Genomic DNA, 25,555 nt, shown 5'->3' with positions numbered 1-25,555 from the left:
TGTTCGATAAGGAAACTTAAAAATAAACTTTAAAAAAAAACAAGAAAAAAATAAAAATTTAAAAAAGGTGTTTTATATTTTGTATATAAATATGTTATTTACCACAGCTGGAAAAGATTGAAAAAGATTGAACAGAGGTTGAATTTGACTTTGGTTAAGTTGTATGAATCCTGAAATTGTGATTTTAATCAACATGTGTAAATCTGATTTAGAGGAGCTAACAGTCTTGGAGAGTCCCTGTGATTTTTCTGGTGACCCCTAAGGAGGCCCAGACCACAGGTTGGGAACCAGTCCTTTAGTAAATCAGGCCCTGAGTGTTTTATTAATTTTGACTGAAATAATGAAGTGACTGAATTGATTGATGTGACTGTGATGCTGCTGTTTCTGTTTTAATCTGAGAGGATCAGATGATTTCAAACTTCTTCTCTCCTCATTTATCGTCATGGAGACAAAACAAACTCAGAACCAGAAGAAACAACTGAGACTTTCAGAATAAAGTTCAGACGTCTGTCAGACTGAAAACTGTCACATTATTTTCACTCTTCATCATCATCATCATCATCCTCAGTCATTTGTTCAAAATCATCTTGAGACAGAACAAATGATTTCATCATCATCATCAGAAGTACTGAAGTAATCCCACACTGACAAAATACTCCATTACAATGAAAACTCCTGCACTCCAACAAAAAGTCAAAGTATTGATCAGACAGCATGTTATTATTGATAAATGTGTATTAATATGTAATCAGTAGTTTGTTGTTGTTGATCAGTTGAACTGATTCTAACTACATCATGAACACAAACACTTCCTGTTGGTGACTTTCAACTTAAACAGTCAGTAAGAGCTGAAACAGAAGAATAAAGAAACACAGAGGAACTTCTCACACTACAGTAACTGAGTAAATGTACTCAGTTACTTTCCATCAGTGGGAATCTGATCAACCTCGTCTGACTGTAACTGTACAGATTTTTAAATTAATTTATGAAATTTGACAAAATGTTGATGTTTGTATTCAGATGAAAATAGAAAACATTTGAATTTAAATTCTCAGTGATTTAGTGTCTTTGTGTTTCAGAATCGTCTCATCTGATATAAAATGTTGCAGATTAAACTGTAAGATCTGAGGTTAAACGCTTTATTTTGAAAAATTAAAATTAAAATTAAACAAAGTTTCAGGTTTGATCATAAAATAAGAAACTTTATTTTGAAAAGGCTGTCTGAAGATGTTATTGATTATTGATCAGGTTGTCTGTATATCACAGTTCAGCAGCAGCAGTGTGTCTCTACCTGGACACTGATGACATCATGTTATCTCTGCTCTCTGATTGGCTGCTGTGTGTGTAAGAGTTCAGCTGCTGCTGAGTTTCTCTCAGTCCTCCTCACACTTCAGACTGGTTCAGACTCCAGACTGGTTCATACTGGTTCAGACTTTATACTGGTTCATACTGGTTCAGGTCTACAGAGAGATGATGATGATGATGATGAAGATGATGATGAAGATGGTCCTGGTCCTCTCCTGTGTCCTCTGTGTCTCAGCTGATGGTAAGTTTCTGTCTCACACAGACAAACTGTAAACTACAGACAGACAGACAGACAGTCAGACAGACAGGTGTTCGTTCTTCTTGGATATTTTAACATTGATTTTATTAAAAATGAGTCTAATTTATCATCTGACTTCCTGAATATTCTTTATGCATCTTATTTTCATCATCTCATCTATAAACCAACTAGGACAACAAATAAATCTACAACTTTGATTGATAATATATTTACAAATTATTTTTGATCATACATCAGCTCTGGATTATTGTTAACTGACATTTCTGATCATTTTTCAATATTTAATTATTTAACTGATCCATAAGATAAATCTGATGTGAGGATGAAAAGAATGAAAAGTCATTTACTGATGGAGGAAACTTCATGGAAGAAGTTTTCTAAAAATCAGGAGACTGAATCTTATATTCATGAAAATATTTACATCCAGATTTGATAAATTAAGTTTTATACTTTTTTACAAATGTCAGCCTAAAAATTCTGAACCCTGGATCACTGCAGGTCTACAAAGATCTTCTATTAAAATGAATTAATTATATAAAATATGTGTTGTTATGAACACCATATTCAATATTGATGTTTAACAAAATTACTACAAACTGTAAAAAACAAACAAACAAAAACTATTTTCTTGAAATTTGAACAATCCTGTAATGATATAAAAAACATGGTACCTCATTAATAAATTAATAATTAATAAGAAAAAGCCTCCACAATTTTCTCATCTCAGTTATGTGATGTTGAAGGAAATATCACTCATCTTTCTGACATAAACAGCTTCAGTTATTTCTTTGTTAATGTTGGTTTCTTAATTATAAATACAGAGTAAAGATGAATCCATCCTCACATCAGTGTGTTTGACCTCCACCTCTAAAGAAGAACATGACATTATACTGGATATGAAAACATGATACTAACTGCAGAACGTGATGAAATAAGATCTGCTCTGTAAAGATTGTTGAGTTTTAAATTCATCCCTAAAAACAGATGATTTTACAAAGTAACCTGAAATTAATTAAAGTCATTCTGTTATTTAAATCAGGTGATTCTAACATATTTACTGATTATAGTCCTGTATATCTGTTTTACACAGTTTCTCTAAAGTTCTAGACGAACTAGTATATTCAAGAATTAAAAAATATTTAGATGAGAACAAAATACTGTTCAGTCATCAATATGGTTTTCAGAAACAAATGTTTCTCCTGCAGTTTGTTAATAAAATCTCTACAGCTTTAGACAATAAAACAAATTCTCTCTTCATATTCTCAGACTCATCAAAAGCCTTTGAAACTATCGATAAAAACATCCTTATTGCTAAACTACAAAAATATGTTTTTCATCATGTTGCTCTGAAATGTTTGACTGATGATTTAAAGGACAAGGAACAACATGAATCTATAAATACACAGGATTCAAACAGAGTTAAGGTGTTCTGTGAGGTTCCTCAGGGTTCTATCCCTGGTTCTCTCTTGTTTTTGATATATATGAATGATGGAGGTTCTGTGATAATGTCCTGTCTCTGTTATTTACTGATGACTCATGTTTTATTATTTCACATGAAAATTCTGAAGACTGATCATTAATCTCTAGATGGTTTCAGATGAACAGTTTCTCTCTTAATATAAATAAATATAATTTTATAATATTCTGTAACAAAAATAAAAAGTATACAAAAGAGGAAACAAAATTATTTATTGACAATATTGAAATAACTCTTCAGGTTCTTCATATTAAATTCCTCAGGAGTCACAGTAGATGAAAAATTAATGTGGAAATATCAGATTGTCTTTGTCTGAAAAAACACTGAAGTTATTCTGAGTTTTGAGTTTGTTCATTAATAAATCATTCTTGTATTTTAACTTTTTATTACAGTTTAATTTATTCTTACATTATGTACTGTAACACTGTGGACTGATACATGTCCCACTTTTCTTAATAAGATGTTGATAATCCAAAAGAAATGTTTGAGATGAACTTTGTTCAAAGATCTGATTCATCTGCTCCTCTTTTTATAAAATACAAACTGATATCAATCTTTAATATGAACATAAACCAGATGTGTGTGTTCATATATAAATATTTACACATAGCAGATTTTAGATTTAAAATTTTCCTCAGACATTCACTCATATTATTAAAGACATTCAAAGGATGTTGATCTTCCATACTATCAGACGTCCCTGAATCACATCACATGTTAAAATACAGAGGAACATCTGTGTGGAACAATCTGCCTCCATCACTACAACAAACATTATCATCGTTCAAAGAACATCTGAAAAAGTCTGTAATTATCAAAGATTTGTAGAACATTATAATGCAACACAACTTGTAAACATTCATTTCTATACATTAATTTTATATCAGGACTCTTTCTGGACATTTTGAAGTTTGACTGCTGTTATTTAAATATGGGAATTATCTTCATAACCTCTCCTCACAATGTTATTAGTTTTTTATATGTATATATAATATGCAAATAAATTAAACTAAACAGTCAGTCAGTGTTTCAGCAGCTGAATCTGTTTGTGTTTGTCTTCAGTTCTTCATGGGGACATTGAAATCGTTGGCTGTTCAGAGTCTGATGGAGAGGTCATGTACGCTCTGGATGGTGAAGAGTTGTGGTACGCAGACTTCATCAACAAGAAAGGAGTGGAGCCTCGGCCCAACTTTGTAGATCCTTCCAGCTACAGGGAGGGAACTTATGAACAAGCTGTGGCTGATCAAGAGACCTGCAAACACAACCTGAAAAACTCTCGTGAAGCCTTAAAGGACTTCCCAAAAGAACGAGGTAAAGACAAACACGTCTCACACTTCTGTTCTAAATTCCTCATTTAAACTTTTTAAACTGAATTTCAGGAACTTGTTTTCAGAATAATCTTTTTAAAAGTCATTTCATTATTTTGTTAAAATGTCCTCATGTATTTGTTATTCTTATTTAATTATTTATTGATTGATTTTCTCTTTGTGGATATTTACAGTCCAACTCTAATGTTTATTTTTGCTGATCTGTGATCACATGACTTTATTTCTGCTTTAACAAATCAGACCAGAGGGCAGCAGTGAGCAGGTGGACATTTTATTATTTTATTATTGAAGTATTATTTTGAAACCTCTTCAGTAAACCATGAACAGTAGAAACACTGCTGTGATCAGGCCTGTTGAGACAAACATGGCGTCTCTGTCTCCAGTCACTCAGTGACCTCACAGTAGCCCCGCCCATTCAGTCTGACTGACATCATGACCTTTAAAGAGGACATGAAACAGTCAACCAAGATGTTCACTAGATGGATTCACCTCTAACCAGCAGTTATATAACAGACATGATAAATGTGATCATTTAAGAGAAAAAGATTAGATTAGATTCCATACTAAGAGCGCCGCCATATTACCTGACCTCAGCTTGTGACATCATGAGGATCGTTTGCTCAGCTGCACTCATCAGATACAGTAGAAACAATAGAAGAGACAGATAATGACTATGACAGTGAAAGAAGAAGACAGACGATCCACAGGAGAGAAGAAGGTAAAAGTATTGTATTATTTATAGATGTAAAAATAAGTTTTACAGTTTTTAAAACCACAAACAAACATTTTCATTCACTGCTGAGATGAAGAACAAACAGAGTCGACACACGTCTTCAAACCTACAGATTTCAACAGCAGCACAAGATGTGAGCTTTGTTATACAATATAACAGACAAATATATATGATAAATCATATTTAATAATATGAATTCAGAATGAACCACAACCACAGCTGTAAAATCCTCCACAGAAATATTTCTTCTATTTTCAGTCAGACTCACAGTTCAGATTTAAAACATTAGAATCCACAGGTGTTATTATTCTCAAATCCATCATTTTCCTCATCATCATCATCATCATCATCATCATCATCATCCTCTTACTTGATCTTGCAGTTTGTATTATAAAGTTGTTGTTTTTTTTAACTCTGTAAGTAACATGTCTCCTGATAAATTCAAATGATATCTTAGTTTTCACAAACCAACATGAAGCACAATAAAAACAATATCTTACCTTTTTACTCAGGAAGGTCTGAGTCTTTTCTTCTTTAACCAGCTGTGTTTTCTCACCACTGCACTGCTTTTATTCATAACCAACATGTTTTAAACATTAATGAATAAAAAATATGAATCAATAATAAAGTCACTCAACTCACACAGCATCAATCCATCAGGTTATCAGAAAATGTCAAATTCAAAATCACCAAATTTGGAAATACATGGTTTTCATTGGACAAGAAGGACATGAACAAATATAATCCAAAAAGTAACTAATGAGTAAATTTATCAGATAAATGTAGTGGAGTAAAAAATAGAGTTATTGTCTCAGGTGTAGTTGAGTAGAAGTACAAAGTAGCATAAAATAGACATACCAAGTAAAGTACAAGTACAAATGATCAGTTTCTAAAAACACAAAGTAAAAATACAAATACCAGAATAGAAAATTAATAAAAAACATTGACATTACATTAATAATAAGAGTACTTTGTTGACTCCAAAAGGAAATGAAAATGTTACAGCTGTGAAATATTCAACTTTAAAATTTATTAAATTGTGTTTTTAAACAAATATTATTATTTCTATTTCTATGCAATAAATAAATAAATAAATAAATGAATTAACAACAACAACAACAACAACAATAATAATAATAATAATGTATTATTATTATTATTATTATTATTATTATTATTATTATTATTATTATTATTATTGTTATTATTATTGTTATTATTACATTATTTGTAAAAACTTTTTTGTTTAAAACTTTTTTAGTTTTATTTTTACATAAATGTGTTTCTTTTGAGTGCAAGAAATAAAATGTCTTTGAGCAAAACACTGAACTTCAAACTTCTCCACTTTGAACTTTCATATTGAAAAGGTAGAACCTGTCAAGTCTTCAAGTGAAGGAGGACAAAATATTCACATTTCACTTTAGATTTATTTGTCTCACATGTTGTTGAGGAGAAAATGATGAACTCATTACATTCATTTCAAATAAAACTCAAACAGTATAAGATGAGAATAATATGAACATGATTTGAAAGATGGAACAAATCTACCAACAGCAGAAACCAACCTATAGATGGAAACTGAGAACCAGAACCAGAACCAGAACAGGTGTCTCTCATCAACGTGATCAGTGTCCCTCATCTGTGAGTCACAACTCAAACACACAAAGTGAGAATGAAGATCCTCCAACCAATCACAGAGTGACTTTTTTGGATCCATCCCGCCCATACCAACGTGGAAGAGGAGAACGAGGCGGGGCAATCGAGAGAAGAGCACAGCCCAGGAGATCCCAGGACACACAATATATACTCAATCACCAGTAATCAATCTGTCTAAAGTTTCAATCACTCCTCCTCAAATATCAGTTCTGAGTAAAGGTGTCTCATTTTCACTGACTAATAAAGTTAATGCTTTTAATTTATTGTTGACAGTATTACAAAGTATTTTGTTCTCCTTGACTTGAAGACTTGAGATGTGAAACCTTTTCAATATTTTGGAATATGCTGACTGGACTTTGGCTCCAACACTCGACTGAGAGCTGATTGTTGAAGTGCAACTTTACACTTCCTGTTAATCAGGGAGCTTTACAGTTTCCTCTGGACAGACTTAGATCAGCTGTTTCACTGTTTCCAGTCTTTATGATAAGCTGAGCTTAACAGCTGCTGACGGTAGCTTCATATTTAGTGAACAGACATGAGTGGAATGAAGAAGACTTCAGTTACCAAATGTTTTATGTAAACATAAAATGAAAATTGATGCAAATTTTGTTGCAATTTGTTTCAAAACTCAACTTCTAAACATGAATGATACATTATAATATTAGGTCACAATACACTATTGATGAGGCTGTGCTACAGTGAACACGGCAAGAAATCGAGTACAGTCTTGATGTGCTTCATGCAACTAATGGTTCCCATGTAGAGGTTTATTAAACATTCATTTGCTTTTGTAATAAACTGGTTAAATTGTAAAGAAACTTTATGGACGCCCTGTATACCCCCCCCCCCCATGTGATCCTGAAGATCCTGAAGTTCTCTGTGTTTGTGTCCAGATGTTCCCTCCACTCCGATGATCTACCCCAGAGACAATGTGGAACCTGGAGAGAAGAACACCCTCATCTGTCATGTGACTGGTTTCTATCCTGCTCCTGTAAAGTTCTACTGGACGAAGAACGGAGAGAACGTGACTGAAGGAACCAGCGTCAACGTTCCCTACCCAAACAAAGACGGTTCCTTCAACCAGTTCTCCAGACTGGAGTTCATCCCACAGCTGGGAGACATGTACAGCTGTAGAGTCAAACATCTGTCCCTCGACCAACCACTGACAGGATTCTGGGGTGAGAAAACTTTATTTAAATTCACTGACAAACACCTCATTAACTGACCAAACTACACATCTGTCTCCAGATGTGGAGGTGAAGCAGTGTGTTAATGTTTGTGTGTGTTTTCTGTCTCCAGATGTGGAGGTGAAGCAGTGTGTTAATGTCTGTGTGTGTTTTCTGTCTCCAGATGTGGAGGTGAAGCAGTGTGTTAATGTTTGTGTGTGTTTTCTGTCTCCAGATGTGGAGGTGAAGCAGCTGCAGTGTGTTAATGTTTGTGTGTGTTTTCTGTCTCCAGATGTTGAGATGAAGCAGTGTGTTAATGTTTGTGCGTGTTTTCTGTCTCCAGATGTGGAGGTGAAGCAGTGTGTTAATGTTTGTGTGTGTTTTCTGTCTCCAGATGTGGAGGTGAAGCAGTGTGTTAATGTGTGTGTGTGTTTTCTGTCTCCAGATGTTGAGGTGAAGCAGCTGCAGTGTGTTAATGTTTGTGTGTGTTTTCTGTCTCCAGATGTGGAGGTGAAGCAGCTGCAGTGTGTTAATGTTTGTGTGTGTTTTCTGTCTCCAGATGTTGAGATGAAGCAGTGTGTTAATGTTTGTGTGTGTTTTCTGTCTCCAGATGTGGAGGTGAAGCAGTGTGTTAATGTGTGTGTGTGTTTTCTGTCTCCAGATGTTGAGGTGAAGCAGCTGCAGTGTGTTAATGTTTGTGTGTGTTTTCTGTCTCCAGATGTGGAGGTGAAGCAGCTGCAGTGTGTTAATGTCTGTGTGTGTTTTCTGTCTCCAGATGTTGAGGTGAAGCAGCTGCAGTGTGTTAATGTTTGTGTGTGTTTTCTGTCTCCAGATGTGGAGGTGAAGCAGCTGCAGTGTGTTAATGTTTGTGTGTGTTTTCTGTCTCCAGATGTTGAGATGAAGCAGTGTGTTAATGTTTGTGTGTGTTTTCTGTCTCCAGATGTTGAGATGAAGCAGTGTGTTAATGTTTGTGTGTGTTTTCTGTCTCCAGATGTGGAGGTGAAGCAGTGTGTTAATGTGTGTGTGTGTTTTCTGTCTCCAGATGTTGAGGTGAAGCAGCTGCAGTGTGTTAATGTTTGTGTGTGTTTTCTGTCTCCAGATGTGGAGGTGAAGCAGTGTGTTAATGTTTGTGTGTGTTTTCTGTCTCCAGATGTGGAGGTGAAGCAGCTGCAGTGTGTTAATGTTTGTGTGTGTTTTCTGTCTCCAGATGTGGAGGTGAAGCAGCTGCAGTGTGTTAATGTTTGTGTGTGTTTTCTGTCTCCAGATGTTGAGATGAAGCAGTGTGTTAATGTTTGTGTGTGTTTTCTGTCTCCAGATGTGGAGGTGAAGCAGCTGCAGTGTGTTAATGTTTGTGTGTGTTTTCTGTCTCCAGATGTTGAGATGAAGCAGTGTGTTAATGTTTGTGCGTGTTTTCTGTCTCCAGATGTGGAGGTGAAGCAGTGTGTTAATGTTTGTGTGTGTTTTCTGTCTCCAGATGTGGAGGTGAAGCAGCTGCAGTGTGTTAATGTTTGTGTGTGTTTTCTGTCTCCAGATGTGGAGGTGAAGCAGCTGCAGTGTGTTAATGTTTGTGTGTGTTTTCTGTCTCCAGATGTGGAGGTGAAGCAGTGTGTTAATGTCTGTGTGTGTTTTCTGTCTCCAGATGTTGAGGTGAAGCAGCTGCAGTGTGTTAATGTTTGTGTGTGTTTTCTGTCTCCAGATGTGGAGGTGAAGCAGCTGCAGTGTGTTAATGTTTGTGTGTGTTTTCTGTCTCCAGATGTGGAGGTGAAGCAGCTGCAGTGTGTTAATGTGTGTGTGTGTTTTCTGTCTCCAGATGTGGAGGTGAAGCAGTGTGTTAATGTTTGTGTGTGTTTTCTGTCTCCAGATGTGGAGGTGAAGCAGTGTGTTAATGTCTGTGTGTGTTTTCTGTCTCCAGATGTGGAGGTGAAGCAGTGTGTTAATGTTTGTGTGTGTTTTCTGTCTCCAGATGTGGAGGTGAAGCAGCTGCAGTGTGTTAATGTTTGTGTGTGTTTTCTGTCTCCAGATGTGGAGGTGAAGCAGTGTGTTAATGTTTGTGTGTGTTTTCTGTCTCCAGATGTGGAGGTGAAGCAGTGTGTTAATGTTTGTGTGTGTTTTCTGTCTCCAGATGTGGAGGTGAAGCAGCTGCAGTGTGTTAATGTCTGTGTGTGTTTTCTGTCTCCAGATGTGGAGGTGAAGCAGTGTGTTAATGTTTGTGTGTGTTTTCTGTCTCCAGATGTGGAGGTGAAGCAGCTGCAGTGTGTTAATGTTTGTGTGTGTTTTCTGTCTCCAGATGTGGAGGTGAAGCAGCTGCAGTGTGTTAATGTTTGTGTGTGTTTTCTGTCTCCAGATGTGGAGGTGAAGCAGTGTGTTAATGTCTGTGTGTGTTTTCTGTCTCCAGATGTTGAGGTGAAGCAGCTGCAGTGTGTTAATGTTTGTGTGTGTTTTCTGTCTCCAGATGTGGAGGTGAAGCAGCTGCAGTGTGTTAATGTTTGTGTGTGTTTTCTGTCTCCAGATGTGGAGGTGAAGCAGCTGCAGTGTGTTAATGTGTGTGTGTGTTTTCTGTCTCCAGATGTGGAGGTGAAGCAGTGTGTTAATGTTTGTGTGTGTTTTCTGTCTCCAGATGTGGAGGTGAAGCAGTGTGTTAATGTCTGTGTGTGTTTTCTGTCTCCAGATGTGGAGGTGAAGCAGTGTGTTAATGTTTGTGTGTGTTTTCTGTCTCCAGATGTGGAGGTGAAGCAGCTGCAGTGTGTTAATGTTTGTGTGTGTTTTCTGTCTCCAGATGTGGAGGTGAAGCAGCTGCAGTGTGTTAATGTTTGTGTGTGTTTTCTGTCTCCAGATGTGGAGGTGAATCAGTGTGTTAATGTTTGTGTGTGTTTTCTGTCTCCAGATGTGGAGGTGAAGCAGCAGCAGTGTGTTAATGTTTGTGTGTGTTTTCTGTCTCCAGATGTGGAGGTGAAGCAGTGTGTTAATGTTTGTGTGTGTTTTCTGTCTCCAGATGTGGAGGTGAAGCAGCTGCAGTGTGTTAATGTTTGTGTGTGTTTTCTGTCTCCAGATGTTGAGATGAAGCAGTGTGTTAATGTTTGTGCGTGTTTTCTGTCTCCAGATGTGGAGGTGAAGCAGTGTGTTAATGTTTGTGTGTGTTTTCTGTCTCCAGATGTGGAGGTGAAGCAGTGTGTTAATGTGTGTGTGTGTTTTCTGTCTCCAGATGTTGAGGTGAAGCAGCTGCAGTGTGTTAATGTTTGTGTGTGTTTTCTGTCTCCAGATGTGGAGGTGAAGCAGCTGCAGTGTGTTAATGTTTGTGTGTGTTTTCTGTCTCCAGATGTTGAGATGAAGCAGTGTGTTAATGTTTGTGTGTGTTTTCTGTCTCCAGATGTTGAGATGAAGCAGTGTGTTAATGTTTGTGTGTGTTTTCTGTCTCCAGATGTGGAGGTGAAGCAGTGTGTTAATGTGTGTGTGTGTTTTCTGTCTCCAGATGTTGAGGTGAAGCAGCTGCAGTGTGTTAATGTTTGTGTGTGTTTTCTGTCTCCAGATGTGGAGGTGAAGCAGTGTGTTAATGTTTGTGTGTGTTTTCTGTCTCCAGATGTGGAGGTGAAGCAGCTGCAGTGTGTTAATGTTTGTGTGTGTTTTCTGTCTCCAGATGTGGAGGTGAAGCAGCTGCAGTGTGTTAATGTTTGTGTGTGTTTTCTGTCTCCAGATGTTGAGATGAAGCAGTGTGTTAATGTTTGTGTGTGTTTTCTGTCTCCAGATGTGGAGGTGAAGCAGCTGCAGTGTGTTAATGTTTGTGTGTGTTTTCTGTCTCCAGATGTTGAGATGAAGCAGTGTGTTAATGTTTGTGCGTGTTTTCTGTCTCCAGATGTGGAGGTGAAGCAGTGTGTTAATGTTTGTGTGTGTTTTCTGTCTCCAGATGTGGAGGTGAAGCAGCTGCAGTGTGTTAATGTTTGTGTGTGTTTTCTGTCTCCAGATGTGGAGGTGAAGCAGCTGCAGTGTGTTAATGTTTGTGTGTGTTTTCTGTCTCCAGATGTGGAGGTGAAGCAGTGTGTTAATGTCTGTGTGTGTTTTCTGTCTCCAGATGTTGAGGTGAAGCAGCTGCAGTGTGTTAATGTTTGTGTGTGTTTTCTGTCTCCAGATGTGGAGGTGAAGCAGCTGCAGTGTGTTAATGTTTGTGTGTGTTTTCTGTCTCCAGATGTGGAGGTGAAGCAGCTGCAGTGTGTTAATGTGTGTGTGTGTTTTCTGTCTCCAGATGTGGAGGTGAAGCAGTGTGTTAATGTTTGTGTGTGTTTTCTGTCTCCAGATGTGGAGGTGAAGCAGTGTGTTAATGTCTGTGTGTGTTTTCTGTCTCCAGATGTGGAGGTGAAGCAGTGTGTTAATGTTTGTGTGTGTTTTCTGTCTCCAGATGTGGAGGTGAAGCAGCTGCAGTGTGTTAATGTTTGTGTGTGTTTTCTGTCTCCAGATGTGGAGGTGAAGCAGTGTGTTAATGTTTGTGTGTGTTTTCTGTCTCCAGATGTGGAGGTGAAGCAGTGTGTTAATGTTTGTGTGTGTTTTCTGTCTCCAGATGTGGAGGTGAAGCAGCTGCAGTGTGTTAATGTCTGTGTGTGTTTTCTGTCTCCAGATGTGGAGGTGAAGCAGTGTGTTAATGTTTGTGTGTGTTTTCTGTCTCCAGATGTGGAGGTGAAGCAGCTGCAGTGTGTTAATGTTTGTGTGTGTTTTCTGTCTCCAGATGTGGAGGTGAAGCAGCTGCAGTGTGTTAATGTTTGTGTGTGTTTTCTGTCTCCAGATGTGGAGGTGAAGCAGTGTGTTAATGTCTGTGTGTGTTTTCTGTCTCCAGATGTTGAGGTGAAGCAGCTGCAGTGTGTTAATGTTTGTGTGTGTTTTCTGTCTCCAGATGTGGAGGTGAAGCAGCTGCAGTGTGTTAATGTTTGTGTGTGTTTTCTGTCTCCAGATGTGGAGGTGAAGCAGCTGCAGTGTGTTAATGTGTGTGTGTGTTTTCTGTCTCCAGATGTGGAGGTGAAGCAGTGTGTTAATGTTTGTGTGTGTTTTCTGTCTCCAGATGTGGAGGTGAAGCAGTGTGTTAATGTCTGTGTGTGTTTTCTGTCTCCAGATGTGGAGGTGAAGCAGTGTGTTAATGTTTGTGTGTGTTTTCTGTCTCCAGATGTGGAGGTGAAGCAGCTGCAGTGTGTTAATGTTTGTGTGTGTTTTCTGTCTCCAGATGTGGAGGTGAAGCAGTGTGTTAATGTTTGTGTGTGTTTTCTGTCTCCAGATGTGGAGGTGAAGCAGTGTGTTAATGTTTGTGTGTGTTTTCTGTCTCCAGATGTGGAGGTGAAGCAGCTGCAGTGTGTTAATGTCTGTGTGTGTTTTCTGTCTCCAGATGTGGAGGTGAAGCAGTGTGTTAATGTTTGTGTGTGTTTTCTGTCTCCAGATGTGGAGGTGAAGCAGTGTGTTAATGTTTGTGTGTGTTTTCTGTCTCCAGATGTGGAGGTGAAGCAGCTGCAGTGTGTTAATGTCTGTGTGTGTTTTCTGTCTCCAGATGTGGAGGTGAAGCAGCTGCAGTGTGTTAATGTCTGTGTGTGTTTTCTGTCTCCAGATGTGGAGGTGAAGCAGCGTGTTAATGTCTGTGTGTGTTTTCTGTCTCCAGATGTGGAGGTGAAGCAGCGTGTTAATGTTTGTGTGTGTTTTCTGTCTCCAGATGTGGAGGTGAAGCAGCGTGTTAATGTTTGTGTGTGTTTTCTGTCTCCAGATGTGGAGGTGAAGCAGTGTGTTAATGTGTGTGTGTGTTTTCTGTCTCCAGATGTTGAGAAGACTCAGCCCAGTATTGGACCTGCAGTGTTCTGTGGACTCGGTCTGACTGTCGGTCTGCTCGGTGTGGCTGCTGGAACCTTCTTCCTCATCAAAGGAAACGAGTGCAGCTGATTGGTTGGGACTGATGATGTCATCAGGCTGAAGATTAAAAGTCTGTAATCTTGTAAATTTCAGTAAAAAGCCTTCTGTTTTTCTGTGTTTCACAGATTTTCTTCATGTTTTGCTTCAAATCTAATCCAGTATCTTCTGTATAAATGAGAAAAGCTGAATAATTGTAACTGAAACTGTTGAAATAAATTTAGTCTTTAAAGGTTTTATTTTCATTTAGATGTCATAAAATTTAAAGGAGCAGTTCACATTTTTCAAGTCTATCCTATCACAATATTCACAGTCTCATATAAACATTAAATGAATTATTTGTTTGTCATTATTCCTTCTGTTCAAACTGAAGAAATCTGTTAAACTGATTTCAGTATAAAACTAAATTCTGTCTTGTAGTTTACTTGTTGAGTCACAGCAGATGGTCAGAAACACTGACCTTTGACTCTCAGGTCATATAAACTTCATATAAACTTCAGAATATATTTTCTCACAGACTGATAACTGTAGATTTGATCTTCATCACTTTCATTTAAACTGATTTAAGAAGTGATGTATTTCTGGATGAATCAAGAGGAAAGATAACAGGAACAACAAAACTAAGTTAATAAACAGACTCACTGGATTGTGCTCTTATTAATATATTAATATATAACATTAATGTTAATATTATCCTGCTAACATTAATTAGCGTTGGCTGTGAAGTTGAACAGTTGTTCCAGTTTAAGTGGTGACTGAATGAACTGGTGTGACTGAACACACTCATATAATACAGCCTCTCTCTGTCAGCATCAGTCTGTTCTACCTGGACCAATCACCTATCAGCACACAGGAAGGTTATGTTCTGCTCCTCTTGGATCAGACAACAGTCACAGTGATGTTTGTTTAGAGCACAACATGAATCTTCAGAATAAACTCCAGATATACTGACTTCATTCTCTACCTGCTATCATTTAGATCCACTGTAGTGGGAAAATTCTGTGTTGAACTTTTTATGAACTTATCTATTATATCCTGAAAAGAGGGAAGTTTTCTCACAGGATTGTTTCTTATCCAATGATTGTTTGATAAAGAATAAACTGGTTCCACATCCTTTGACCACACAGCTGCTTTTTCCTGTGTTGGACTTTTGAGTTTCATCTGGTTGTCCTTCCTTTTCAGAATAGAAAACTTCTGATAAGACTCACCACAAGTCAGCCTCCTTTGTGTCTTTGCTCTATAAGATGAATGTATATTTATAACTTATCATCCTACTCTTACACTCTGTGGACTCTGACTTACACTCATCCAAGGTGTGTTCAGATCCATCTTTGTTGTCTTGTGCCAACAGCAGGAGTATCATATCCTGTCTCTCCCCTTAGACCAGCAGCACACAGCAGGATTCATCTATCAGCTGTGACCAAGTGCCTTCAACAATTCATCAGCAAGTTAAGGCTGAACACACAATAAACCAATCAGAAAGTCAGCTCTCATCACCTTTAAGAGGAAACAAAGAGAAGAGATTTTTTAGTGAGGAGACAGATCTCCTGGTTTGAGAAGTGAAAGTGTGAGAACATGAAATATATGAAGACAGCAGAACGTCTCTATAACAGCTTCATGTGGAAATAGTTTATTTTACATGAATATAAATGAACCATAAATATCATGCAGAAATGTAACTGGTTTTACACTGAAGCACCTTGAAATTGTTCTGTATTTTATAATTCATCATCATCATCATCCTCATCATCATCATCATTATGCAGCTCTGCTACCTGAGGAGAGGGTGGAGGAGATGAACTGATCCAGTCTGGACGTGAAGCTGCCATCTCAACCTGACAGCTGTCACACATGAGCTGTGTTGAGGAGCTGATATACAGCAGACTGTACTCCGCCTTCATCTCCTCTTCCTCTAATCATCATCATCCTCACTCCTCTGTCCTGATAACAGTATTCTGAGTGTAGGAAACAGAATCAGAAAGTGTTTCTGAAGTTTGAAGTGTCCAACATTACACACAGTTATATCCAACCAGCTCTGACAGAAGCACACACACCTGTTTCTCCTCAGGTCAGACTGGTCTTATACTCAGATATAATGTCTCGTTCATTTTGTGTGTTTTAGATCATAATAGTTTAATACTTGTTTTTTTCTGGATCCCAACAAACACACAGACACAAACAATGTGACTGATCTGTTAAAGATGATCTGACAGCTGTGATCCTGTTCTGTGAACCCTTCACAGGACTGTTTAGATTTATTAGGATTTATAATTATAATAATATTTTTTTTTTCTTATTAATAAGATTAACTTTAAACACACACACACACACACACACACACACACACACACACACACACACACACACATACACACACACACACACACACACACACACATCTGTTTAACATAAATTAAATGCGTTTTATGATTGTGGAGATGTGTGTGTGTGTGTGTGTGTGTGTGTGTGTGTGTGTGTGTGTGTGTGTGTGTGTGTGTGTGTGTGTGTCAGTCAAATGTACCAGGTGTTATCTTGTGCATTCAGACCAGTTGTGCCACAGACTTTGTGCTTCGACCAGGTTTTAGCTGGTCTAAAGTGCAAGTGGTTTTTACTCCAATGCATCAAACAGAAGACAAATGTCCCGGGCCACGCCTTCGTTTTGCCTCCACTTTCAGTCTTCCTGCCCACGGCTGCACAGACCAGGTGAAAGTGCATTTGCTATTAGTAGTTCTATGTAGACTAGTTCTGCTCAGTGTATCAGTGATTCAAGCTGATTTTTTCACATATTTTTAGACAAGAATTTCAGACCAGTTTGGACCAGTTTTAATGATGTGGTGTTGACACTGTCCTTGCAGACTTGGCAAAAATGGCAACTGCACTGGTGTAAAATAGTAAATCCACCTGCACGATCTTTGCCAAGTATTATTAACACACCTCTGTCTGTCTTTGTTTTAATTTCATTTCAAATCAAATCAAATTATTAACGTAGGCAACAGATCAGCTCTGATATGAAAACCATTAGCAGACCAACTGGAGTTTGAATTAAGTTGTGATATTCTTTATCTGATCCATTGGAGAACTGGATAGAGTTCCATACAATCTATGAGAGGAACCTTCAGTCTGAGGTAAACTGTTTTACATCAAACTCACACACAGCTGCAGACAGCTGTTAGTGTCAGCTGGGTTAAAGTGTGACATCATAACTTGTGATATAACTTTTTATATTAAAGGTCTCAGATCCTGGTGTCCATCATCACTACAGTTTTCTACAGTCGACTCACTGATTCATCCATTTGTAACAACAATATGAAAATAAATGAAATAAAAAGTATAAATGTCACATTTATATTTTGCATTTGTATTTTACTGCATATGAATTTTAAGCATGATAAATACCACTAGTTCAAATATTTAATGTAAATAATGAACAGACAGAATATACATACGTGTATGAGTAAAATAAAAAAGGAAATGTTCTGTAACATGCAGTCTCCTCCACCCCCCCCCCCCCACCCTCCATCACGCCCCTGTTAGCAGATAAACACAAAGGAAACCCTGTAGCACTTGGAAGCATGTGACTACAATAAACTGTTGAAAAATGCATTTACAGAGTTTATATTTGAATGAGCTGCTGCATGTTCAGTCTGAAGACTAACATTTATAACTGCATACTGTTATGTTTTCATTGTCTACAGAGCAAAATAAATGTTCAACCAGAAATCAATCAATCAATCAGAAAAAATAATATAAACCTCGCCTCAGTGAGCAGAGCGTGAACTGAGAGTGACGCTGACGTAGAAAAACTCAGACTTCTTAAAGTGACAGTACAGATATTAACATTTCAATTTGACCAGGTTACAAAACACATTATAAATGTTTTTAAAACACAGATATCTCAATATTTATCAGGATTTGGTTTCAACACAAAAATAAAGAAATAATTTCAGCATGGTTACATGTGGAACAGTCAATAAAAGTGTGATTTCTTTGTGTGTTGTTGAGGAGTTTAGATAGTGATTATAGAGCAACAGATAATAAACATAATAATAATAATAATAATAATAATAATAATAATAATAATAATAATAATCAGAGTCTCCATTGATTGAGTGTGTGAGAGTTGAGAGAGTTGAGTGAGAGTCGTCTGCCTGGTAACAGGTGATGATGAGGTCATGTGATCATGTCCTCTGGTTTTTAGAGCAGCTCTCAGTCAGACTGTGTCAGTGTTTGTCAAGTGAACAGAGGAACATGGCTTCATCCTTTCTCAGCTTCTCCCTCCTCTTCATCAGCCTCTACACAGCAGGTATGATCAATACTCTCAGCAATACACTGATCACTCATCAATACTCTCATCAACACACTGATCACTGATCAATACTCTCATCAATACACTCATCAATACTCTTGTCAATACACTCAACAATACACTGATCACTCATCAATACTCTCATCAATACACTGATCAATACTCTCATCAATACACACTTTATACTGTTTATACTTCATCAGCCTCTACACAGCAGGTACGATCAATACTCTCATCAATACTCTCATCAATATACTGATCAATACACTGATCAATACACTCATCAATATACTGATCAATACACTGATTACTCATCAATACACTGATCACTCATCAATACTCTCATCAATACACTGATCACTGATCAATACAGACTTCATACTGAATCACACATTAATTCTTAGTGATTCTCAAACTGATTGTTTTTGTTCTTCAGATGGATTCATGGAGTATTATCTGGCCCGTTGTGATTTTAACTCCACTGATCTGAAGGATATCGAGTTAATCGCGTCTTACTACTACAATAAGTTGGAGTACGCCAAGTACAGCAGCAGTGAGGGGAAGTTTGTTGGATACACTGAGTTTGGAGTGAAGAACGCAGAGAACTGGAACAAAGATCCTTCATATATGGCTCGGCTGAGAGCTGAGAAGGAGAGGTACTGCCAACACAACATTGGGATCTGGTACAGCAACATTCTGTCTAAATCAGGTGAGTTTGATTTTGTTTAACATCCAACATCATCACATCATCATGTTATTGATTAACTGTGAATTGATTGATAGGTTAAAGTGTTTCTACTGACATGACTTTTGCTTCAGATTCAGATTTAACTGTTTTTTTTATTCTGGATCAGAACTGAACTGCAGTTTAACTTTGTGTTTAGTTTGTAATTTTCTGTCTACAAAACACAATAATCACACACAGTGTTTTATATCTGCAACTTTAAAGTATCGAATATCAGTATAAGTTTAATATTATTATAATATTTATATCTGTATTAATATTTATCTTTTTGGTTTGATTTTTTTCCTGCCTCTGCTGTTTCCTCTCTTCTTATTTCAGTTCTTTATTTAAGAATAAAGTCATTCCTTTAGATCTGGGTTTATTATATGAAGCACTTTGTGTGACATTTTGTTTACATGAAGTTTTAAACAGATAAAGTCTGACTGATTGATTATTCCATATTTTTAATGACACAGAGTCATTTTCTAATTTGCTTTAACGTTCCTCACACAGATAAAATAGTTAGAGAACACATGAACTGTTGGTTTGAATCTGACCAACATGAGAAAATAACACTGAATGAACATTAATGATAATAACCATCATAATAATAAGACTGTCTCTGTGTCTCAGTGAAGCCCTACGTCGTCCTTCACTCTAAGACGCCTCCTGCTGGTAAACATCCGTCCATGTTGGTCTGCAGCGTCTACGACTTCTACCCCAAACAGATCAAAGTGAGCTGGATCAGAGACGGACAGGAAGTCACCTCTGATGTCACTTCCACTGATGAGCTGGCAGACGGAGACTGGTACTACCAGATCCACTCTCACCTGGAGTACACGCCCAGGTGAGTCCACGTCCACCAACAGTCAGGTCCACATCCAGTCAGGTCCAGATCCAGACAGGTCCACATCCAGTCAGGTCCACATACAGTCAGGTCTACATACAGTCAGGTCTACATACAGTCAGGTCCAGATACAGTCAGGTCCAGATCCAGTCAGGTCCAGATCCAGTCAGATCCAGTTTGGTTCTGGTCCAGTCTGGTTCTGGTCCAGTGTAGTTCAGGTCCAGTCTGGTTCTGGTCCAGTGTGGTTCTGGTCCAGTCTGGTTCTGGTCCAGTGTAGTTCAGGTCCAGTCTGGTACTGGTCCAGTCTGGTTCTGGTCCAGGTTGGTTCAGATCCAGTCTGGTTCAGACTGAGGTTGGTTCAGGTCCAGCCTGGTTCAGGTCCAGTCTGGTCCAGGTCCAGTCTGGTTCTGGTCCAGTGTTGTTCTGGTCCAGCCTGGTTCTGGTCCAATCTGGTCCAGTTAGTTCCAGTTTAGTCAGTCAGAACCTCTGATGTGTTGGTTTGTGTTGTTTCAGGTCTGGAGAGAAGATCTCCTGTGTGGTGGAACACGCCAGTCTGAGAGAACCTCTGATTACTGACTGGGGTAAATACCTGTCTGTCTCTACACCTGTCTGTCTCTACACCTGTCTGTCTCTGCACCTGTCTGTCTCTACACCTGTCTGTCTCTATACCTGTCTGTCTCTGCACCTGTCTGTCTCTATATGTCTGTCTCTGCACCTGTCTGTCTCTGCACCTGTCTGTCTCTACACCTGTCTGTCTCTGCACCTGTCTGTCTCTGCACCTGTCTGTCTCTATACCTGTCTGTCTCTACATCTGTCTCTACACCTGTCTGTCTCACAACCTGTCTGTCTCTGCACCTGTCTGTCTCTACACCTGTCTGTCTCTATCTGTCTGTCTCTGCACCTGTCTGTCTCTATACCTGTCTGTCTCTACACCTGTCTGTCTCTGCACCTGTCTGTCTCTGCACCTGTCTGTCTCTATACCTGTCTGTCTCTACACCTGTCTGTCTTTACACCTGTCTCTACATCTGTCTGTTCACCTGTCTGTCTCTATACCTGTCTGTTGCTACACCTGTCGGTCTCTCTACCTGTCTGTCTGTCTCTACACCTGTCTGTTTGTCTCTACCTGTCTGTCTGTACATCTGTCTGTTCACCTGTCTGTCTCTCTAACTGTCTGTCTCTCTACCTGTCTGTTCACCTGTCCGTCTCTCTACCTGTCTGTCCTCAGATCCGTCCATGCCTGAGTCTGAGAGGAACAAGATCGCCATCGGAGCATCAGGACTGATCCTGGGTCTGATCTTATCTCTGGCTGGATTCATCTACTACAAGACGAAGGCCCGAGGTCAGACCAGTACACACACTGTTAATACCAGATTAAACCAGTTTACACCAGTACACACGCTGTTAATACCAGATTAAACCAGTTTACACCAGTACACACGCTGTTAATACCAGATTAAAACCAGTTTACACCAGTTTCCTCTTCCTTTCTGTAGTGTAGACTAGTTCTGCTCAGTGTATCAGTGATTCAAGCTGATTTTTTCACATATTTTTAGACAATAATATCAGACCAGTTTAGACCAGTTTTAATGACGTAGTGTTGACCCTGTCCTGGTCTCAGACCAGTTTGTACCAGTTTTAATGACATGCTGTTGACCCCGTCCTGGTCTCAGACCAGTTCGGACCAGTTTTAATGAGGTGGTGTTGACCCTGTTCTGGTCTCAGACCAGTTCGGACCAGTTTTAATGAGGTGGTGTTGACCCTGTTCTGGTCTCAAACCAGTTTGGACCAGTTTTAATGACATGTCGTCGACCCTGTCCTTGTCTCAGACCAGTTTGGACCAGTTTTAATGACATGTCGTCGACCCTGTCCTTGTCTCAGACCAGTTTGGACCAGTTTTAATGACATGTCGTTGACCCTGTCCTCGTCTCTTGTCTTCTTTAATCCAGGGAGGATTCTGGTTCCCACTAACTGATCCAGGATCTGTCAGATGGAAGTTAAAGCAGCTGCTGCTTCGACCTGCTTCGTGTGTTTTCAGTGCTGCCCCCTGCTGGACCGGCTGAACAGCTGATTCTCTGATGATGTGTCCTCTGAACCCTGATCCAGGACTGTCCTCTCACCGTCCTCTTCATGGTCTCAGTGTTTCCTGTTCAACTTTCTGAGGTTTTTGTCTTCTGCCAGGCTGCTGCTGTAAATCACAATGTCTTCTTAATGAGCTGCCTGCTTCAATAAAGGTCAAATAAAGTTGTGTGGGACACCATCAGGACTCTGACAGTCCTGGATCAGGGTTAGTCTGGACATGTCCTCTGAAGCTTTACTGTGTCAATCAATATTTGACAGCCTCTTGTATCCAATCACTCAATCAATCAAATATAATCCAGTCATCTGAATGATTCGGGGCTCGTAGGTGGTGTGATTGTTACATTGATCTATTTTTACTGGAGTGAAACGTTTTCTAACCTTCAATAAACCATCAGAAAACCCTCTGACAGCCTGTGGATTTATTGATCAGATATTAATAATCACTCTCATCTATAATCAACCATGTGTGACAACAAGTGAGTTACTTTGACATGAATATTGTTTCTTTATTGATCACTGATGATATGAACAGCAGCTTCTAGTCATGACTAACATCTTCATCTATTCATCATCATCATCATCATCATCATTCTGTTCATTTATTGATCATCAGAATGTCTGTCATTGATTATAAAAACATCACTGATCACTTCTGTAGTTTTTCATCCATTTAAAGATTCACTGTTTTTATGTTTGAAAGAAGTTTGTGAATCTTAAAAACTTCATCATCAAACACTTTAAACTTCAGGATCATTTAATCCCAGTTCTAAAATCACACTTTAAACTGGAGTTTAAATGTCTGCAGCAACAAAACTGATCTTCATTCAAACTGAAGGAACTTTATTTGTACTTTGCAGACGAACAGAACAGAAGTAAACTGCTGTTTGACAGAAACATGTCAGACTTGTTCAGGTTCCTGCACCTTTTACTAAATCAGATTCAAACACGTTTCAATCTTTTCCAGCTGTTTCCAGCTGTTTCCAGCTGTTTCCAGCTGTGCTTCATCACACATTTATATCCATATCAAATGATTCCAGCTGTTTCCAGCTGTGCTTCATCACACATTTATATCCATATCAGATGATTCCAGCTGTTTTCATTTCTTCTTCATGTTCTTGTGCTGCAGACCAGCTCAGTTCCTGATGTGTCTCCTGTCTGTAAGCAGACGTGTCGTCCTCTAGAACGTCTCTCACTGATTTCATTTCTTTATCTAAAAACTCAACTTGATTGATTGATTATCAAAGTGATGATTTTACACTTTCAAACAGTTTCAGTCTCTTCATCTCAAATCCAAACCCTTTTCAAACCTTGAAGAAACGCTTGATGAACATTGATGTGTAACAACCTGCTGCTTCATGTCATGAAGAAGACTTGAATACATTGATCATCTCTGAGCTCCAAAACTAAATCGATCACTTTAATAAAGTGTGATTGATCTGATTGATCTTGTTGAGGAGATTCTTCTGTCAGTGATCAAAAAGTTCCTGAACAACCTGCCGACACTGATCAATCACCTCTGTCTCTGTTTAATATACTGATCATTGATGAAGATCAAGTCTGTTGATCAACACGTCAGCTGACAGGAAGGAGATCAGGTTCTCATGGTTCTGTCTTTGTTCTCTGTTGGTTCTAAAGCAGCTGAATTCTCTGATCAAAGATCAAAGTGATGATAAACCTTCAGAGAACGTGTGTCTGTGCTGCACTTTGGACCTTTTCAAACTTGGAAGTGACTCTCAGCTGTTTGTCGGTGACTTTTCCTCCCTGACTGTTTGTAGATATCAGATCTTTATTGACAGGTTATTGATCAGTATTGATCACAGGTATTGGAGCTGAGTTGACTTCCTGACATTAACAGGAGATTTAAAGCTCATGCTGCCCTCTAGAGGCTGAACTCTGCACCTTCATCTCATCTGATGCTCTTCACTCACAGACGCCTCAGATCTTCCTCGTCTTCAAACAATCGATCACTCGATCGATCTCTGGATCAGAGATCCTCAACTGTCTTTGTCCAGGAGCCACTTCTGTAAAATCACATTATTTATCAGATAAAATGATTCAGGAATATTACTAATCTTTATTTTAAATTCTTTTATTTTTGATTCTACTGAGTTATTAATTAATGAAGTAAATGAACTTGTGATGTCTGACAGATGAATCTGATGTTTTGATGTGTTTAAGTTTTAAATCTTTTGTGAACATTTAAATAAATATTCACAGCAGCAGTTTTTAATTATATTTGTCTAAAGAACTTGTTATTTTTATCGTCTGTCATCTGAACAGAATAAAAACATGATAAATCATCATGATGAGTTGAAGTAATGAAAAAGTTTTCTCTCTGATGACTGAAGGTTCAAACCTGAAGTTCCACAAACAGAACAGGATCCTGATTGGCTGAACGTCTGGATCAACTTTAACTGGTGATGATGTAATGATCCAGTGACACTGTGACTGGTCATGTGACACCTGCAGTGACTGATGGGAAATCAGTCATTTACTGCCACAGGTGACGTTCATGAGTGTGAGAGCAGCAGGGCTCAGTGGGAGGAGCCTGTTACCTGTCCTACCTGCTCTTCATCATCTAATAATCATCTAATGATGTCATGTCTTCCCTCAGTCACACAAAGGAAACAGACTCCTCCTACCAGCAGAGCTGCATCATCAGGTCACAGCTGATCTGCTCACATCAACATTTTCTCCCACAATCCTTCAGGAAACCATTGATTAAAAAATATTGATTACAAAAACTTACACAACCACATTTATATTGTTCTAATTCTCAAGTATGACTGATTCATGATGATGATGATGATGATGATGATGATGACGATGATGATGATTATGATTATGATTATGATTATTATTATTATTATTATTATTATTATTATTTGATGAACAATATGATTTGACACACCAGGTGTTTATCATCATTCTAATAAGGAAATGTTTCATTATTCATTATTATTCATTACACCATATAATCTACTTCACTACTTTTAAAGTCATATTTAATTATTGATTAGGCCTATGATTTGAATTTATAAACAAACTTTTCACCTGCATTTTTCCAGCCAATGAGGTAAAGAAGTTCTGTAGAGTCGATCACTTCATTCAGTGTTTTTCTTTTATTCATGTGAAGGAGATTTATATCAATAATATTCTCATTTTTATCTCATTTCTCATCTTATTTTACATTAATCATGTCATTATATTCATGTTCTTATGTTCAGTCTATGTCTTTTCTATGTGAAGCGGGCTAACGATGCTAACAGGCTAACGATGCTAACAGGCTAATGATGCTAACAGGCTAACAATGCTAGCAGTGGTTAGCCTGTTAGCTTGTTGAGTGTGTGAGTGAAGAACACAGCAGCTGTTTTCACTGTTTGAACATCCAAACAACTTTAACTGAGTATTAACAGACAGTTTGTCTCCTCATCATCGTGTTTAGCCCCGCCCCTCTACCTTCACTACGGCCGCTGATTGGACAGCAGGTAGGACATCAACCAACAGATTTAAGGAGTGATCAAGACAGACAGTCTGTTGCTGTGAGATGAGAAATATATTTTAAATCTGACTTTTAACATGATGAATAAAAACACACATACAATTAAAAGTATTTTTACAAGAAAGAAGAAACTAATGAATGAATTTAACTTTGTTTATATTGTAATGAAGCACATTTCTATATTATATTAATTATAACAATACATTTTAACTTTTAATGTGACATTTAGTTAAAATTTAAACTTTTACCTTTACCTACCTACCTTTAGAATTTAGACTTATAGTCTATTAATCATGACTTTT

At 38.1% G+C, this 25,555-nt stretch overlaps 2 protein-coding genes across 3 annotated transcripts; both read left to right on the top strand.

Moving 5' to 3' along the window:
- The first annotated feature begins 1,400 nt into the window (after positions 1-1,400).
- On the top strand, positions 1,401-14,133 carry LOC146305086 (H-2 class II histocompatibility antigen, A-Q alpha chain-like). Of its 2 annotated transcripts, none has more exons than XM_084712121.1 (4): positions 1,401-1,546; positions 4,104-4,352; positions 7,652-7,936; positions 13,707-14,133. In XM_084712121.1, exons 1-4 carry the CDS (start codon positions 1,471-1,473, stop codon positions 13,826-13,828), a joined length of 732 nt encoding a protein of 243 aa, XP_084568247.1. In that variant the 5' UTR covers positions 1,401-1,470; the 3' UTR covers positions 13,829-14,133. The 2 variants fall into 2 exon arrangements, with proteins under 2 accessions (XP_084568247.1, XP_084568248.1); XM_084712122.1 differs by having other exon boundaries at positions 1,457-1,546; positions 4,140-4,352.
- Positions 14,134-18,010: 3,877 nt separating this feature from the next.
- On the top strand, positions 18,011-22,158 carry LOC146305085 (H-2 class II histocompatibility antigen, E-S beta chain-like). Its single transcript, XM_084712190.1, has 6 exons — positions 18,011-18,098; positions 18,538-18,810; positions 19,459-19,672; positions 20,186-20,253; positions 20,898-21,011; positions 21,619-22,158. Exons 1-6 carry the CDS (start codon positions 18,044-18,046, stop codon positions 21,642-21,644), a joined length of 750 nt encoding a protein of 249 aa, XP_084568316.1. The 5' UTR covers positions 18,011-18,043; the 3' UTR covers positions 21,645-22,158.
- Positions 22,159-25,555: the final 3,397 nt, after the last annotated feature.

Source organism: Lutjanus erythropterus, chromosome 23, assembly GCF_056507025.1.
Source record: "Lutjanus erythropterus isolate fLutEry1 chromosome 23, fLutEry1.hap2, whole genome shotgun sequence".
NCBI classification, from domain to species: domain Eukaryota; kingdom Metazoa; phylum Chordata; class Actinopteri; order Lutjaniformes; family Lutjanidae; genus Lutjanus; species Lutjanus erythropterus.
The sequence above is the reverse complement of the archived record's forward strand: the minus strand, read 5'-3'. Positions and strand labels throughout refer to the sequence as shown.